Source organism: Hyalella azteca, unplaced genomic scaffold (assembly GCF_000764305.2).
Source record: "Hyalella azteca isolate HAZT.00-mixed unplaced genomic scaffold, Hazt_2.0.2 contig5332, whole genome shotgun sequence".
Classification (NCBI taxonomy): domain Eukaryota; kingdom Metazoa; phylum Arthropoda; class Malacostraca; order Amphipoda; family Hyalellidae; genus Hyalella; species Hyalella azteca.
In genome coordinates this window covers 3,625-7,182 of record NW_025935526.1, presented here as the reverse complement: position 1 = coordinate 7,182, position 3,558 = coordinate 3,625, and the positions used below count along the sequence as shown (strand labels likewise).

General features: G+C 38.1%; 1 protein-coding gene across 1 annotated transcript; it reads right to left on the bottom strand.

Moving 5' to 3' along the window:
* Nucleotides 1–399: 399 nt before the first annotated feature.
* LOC108675989 lies at nt 400–3,018 on the bottom strand. Its single transcript, XM_018164034.2, has 4 exons — nt 2,812–3,018; nt 2,454–2,557; nt 1,841–1,963; nt 400–1,363 (listed from the first exon to the last, which is right to left on the bottom strand). The coding sequence occupies exons 1-4, from the start codon at nt 2,897–2,899 to the stop codon at nt 827–829; spliced, it is 852 nt and encodes a 283-aa protein (XP_018019523.2). The 5' UTR covers nt 2,900–3,018; the 3' UTR covers nt 400–826.
* Between the last annotated feature and the right edge of the window lie 540 nt (nt 3,019–3,558).

Here is a 3,558-nt window from a genome sequence, read left to right as displayed (position 1 = left end):
CAAAATATACGCCATAGCACTATTAACCGTACAAAATAATCTGTTCGTGAACAGCCAGGCAACCGGTTCCCAAAGCACTACTAAAACTTGTTAGTTTGAAGATAAGCTTTCGCTCTCGACTGCACACGTGCTCGACCACTACCAGAAGGACCGCTAGTCGGCGCAAGAGTACTATAAAAGATTGAAGTCAAGTCATTGAAGATTGGACTGTGAACAGTCTGAAGTCACTGCTACGGGCCGTTGGTGCCTGATGGCTACGGCTGCTGCTACAACCCACGCAGCGCCTCCATCGTCTTCGGCGTGTCAGCCCTCAACTCCTCCCCCGAGACACACTCCAGCACCTTCAGAGACGCTCTCGATGCCTCCCTCACCCAGATGAGGGAGCTCCTCGAACTTCCCGACGATGCCGCATTAAACATATTCACTTTTGTCACGTTGGGTCTTGAAGGAATTGCGGTGCTTGGTGCTTGTAATATAGAGGCGATGGAGACGAGAAATCTTGAGTCATCGAATTACGGCTCGTGGTCGTTAGAATGGCGGGAGCCGACACGATATTAGTCCATTAGGCCTTAGTTTAGCAAGAATTTAGAAAAAAATAAAGGACATAAATCCTTGCAATGCATGACTTAGCATGTTATCGAAGAGAAGGGAAAGCATTGTTACAATCTGTGGGTAAGAATCATATTCTTGTATGCCTTAATATTCTTGTTTGCTTTTTATAGTGGACGAAAAGTTCTTCCGTTAACTTTTTACGCTCTCGAAATATTTTTAAGCGTTTTGGAAAATAAGTTAATATATTTCAGAATAATATTGTACGATCGAACTTTTAGTTTTGATCCTTCAATTCTTTTATTTGCCTCTCTAAATTTTCAACTCTTTCTTCCGTCGCGCTGCAGCTATGTTTGATGACGGCCCTTTTGACCTCATTTTTTATCAATGTAGTACAATGTATTAGATTGTAAATGCCTTCTACCAAGTCGTCCATCGTCCTATAAAGATTTTCAATCTTGACCTCGACTTTCACCATTGTCATAATGGCCATGGTTGACACGCGGTTTCCTTCATTTTCTGAGAGCTCTATGATTTCATGGCAATGCTTTTGAAGCATGCCGGTGCTGCGTTTTCCATTTTTAATTACAAGGTCTACTATTTCTCCTAGTTTACCTTCATATTGTACATCATCCCTCATAATCCTACGTTTGCGTCTCTCATTATCCTCGCGTTTGCCGTCCGATGATCGGGATCCAGATTTCGCCATGTGACACGTTGGATCTGGTCGCATACCTAGAAACTGCTGCGGCTGGGCTGCAGGTCGCGGTGCGCGCACTTGTGGCTGAGGTCCAGCTGATCGCATTTTTGGTTGCTGAAATATTTATGAAAAATTATCTAATCTAATTATCTAAAATATCAATAGCGATAACTTTACAAAAATTCATACAATTTTAATACTACAATCGGGCACAATAACAATTTCAAAAAATTTGTGCACACAAATTTTCCTCTTATCATTTGTTAGCCTAGCTTGCAAATCAGCTACGGTAATAATTTAACGGCGTCGAAAACACCATGAAACTTTAAAATATTTAAATTAAAAAATGATAAATTTTCACACTAATCACTTTTACTAGGTAAATAGTTTAAAAATTTCTTCAGTCATGACGAATCCGTGCAGTATGCAATAGGTGAATTTATTTAGCATTTTATTTGGTTTTAAATTCTTCAAATTAACTTGAGTAGCAAGTTATTAAAGAATTAATGATTTATTATCCAACTAATTAGCCAATTAATGATATAAATATTTGAATAATGACAGTATCTTTGTTTGTGATCGCGTCCTAACCTCCCAGGCTAGTGAGGTTGGTCGCTGTGGGGGAGGCGTGTTCTCATACTCCCACTTGATCTGCAGCCACTCGATGAGCTTACGGAAGTCTTTTGTGTAACGCTCAAGCATCAAAATGGCTTCCTGTAAAAACGTGAGGTACGGTAATAAAAGAAAGTTACATGGTTAGTTTTTTCTTTCTCTATAGAAAACTAGAAACCCACCTAAAAATAGTGCAAGTGAATGTTCATTTATTTGCTAGTTAAGCAGACTGTCTCAGATCTTTACTTTTTACAAAAATTTGATTTCAATTTGATTCCTGCTTTGCAACAAGGGCCCTGGCTTGGCTGATGGAAAATTAGAGTTGAATTTGCCTGGCTAATAACAGGGCACTTTTGCCAGGTCTGACGATGAGGGTGGAAGCCGGTGCTTGACATGAGGTGTGCTTACAAATAATTACAATACGATACTAATAAAAAAAATCCTCATGTTATCTTGCATGCAAGAAACAGACCTGGGTCTAGAAAAACAGTAATTAATGTTGAACTAAGGCAAGAATAAAAGCAATGTACGAGAAGAAAATAATTGACATAATATACCTAAGCATATGTGAGATGTAATATGGTTTACTCACTGTGCATTCAATGACAGACTCGTCAGTCTCACAGGTCTGGTAAATCTGGTCAACAGCTTGCTGAAGGTTGCAAAAAAAGAACCCCCAGTGCTGAGCACGCAGGCCTGTCATGAACAAATAAAACCATCAAAAAGTACCTACTTGAAAACTTTTAAAGAACTGCTTGATAAAAAAATGTACTTGATGTTAACTATAAAACAATGAAGAATAAGTTAATAATCAAGATGACAAACAGGACAAATTTGTGGACACAATTTATAGGTACAGGATCTAATGTTTTCATGAAGAATGCATGTTATTATGTGTAATTGGGCATTAATTATATGACAATTTAATTAAACAAGATTGCAATCCTCACATTGATGAGGATTTCGTCCAGCTGAAACAGATCTTGATCGTTTCTCCTGCTTCGTGGAGCCTCTTCTAGAGAGAGAAGATTCTCCCATTCCAACATCTGTTAACAGCAAAGGCGTACGTGAGGCTTGAGAAGTTGGAGAAAGAGGAGCAACTAGATTCCGTGCTTCTCGACCCTCCTCCTGCAAGCGGGCCTTCACATGCTCCACGACTTCTTCCTGCATGTTTGAAAGATAGAATTACTACTACTACAGAAGTCGCAACACTGTTAAAATTAAACTTTCTCTAGTTAAAAAATACTTATTTTCATTGGAAACAGAATCAAATCAACATGAATATATTACAATGATGCCTTTGTATTATGAATTATTGTCTGAATATTTCAGTACTGAATTATTTAGGCAATGCATGTGTGTATATGTTTTAAGTTTTCAGTTTGTTTTGCCAAGATCACAGTTTTTAGTTTGATCAATATTTGCCTAGCAGTCCATTCTAGCAGTGAATTGTCTGTGGAGACATTTATAAAACTTGCATGGTAATAGAAGTTACCACCAGTAGACAAAAGCTTAGAAGTAGCAATGCTACTTAGTCTCATAAATGCAAATTTATGAGACTAAAGGTTCTAGGTCAGGAGATTAGAGCAATTGTTTACTCTGTACTAATCGAAGTTCAATTAATTAAAGATTTAGCGAAACAATTTTCGCTACTTTCTAGGAAAGGTATTTCGTCGAATCTTTAGAATAATAGGGAA

What these genes read in the sequence shown, in the direction of transcription:
- LOC108675989 (XM_018164034.2), bottom strand. Translation starts at nt 2,899, where the DNA reads ATGGGAGAATCTTCTCTCTCTAGAAGAGGCTCCACGAAGCAGGAGAAA. An exon ending in TGGACGAAATCCTCATCAAT is followed by an intron (nt 2,558 to 2,811) that starts GTGAGGATTGCA and finishes TGTTCATGACAG; the next exon opens with GCCTGCGTGCTCAGCACTGG. An exon ending in AGTCTGTCATTGAATGCACA is followed by an intron (nt 1,964 to 2,453) that starts GTGAGTAAACCA and finishes ACGTTTTTACAG; the next exon opens with GAAGCCATTTTGATGCTTGA.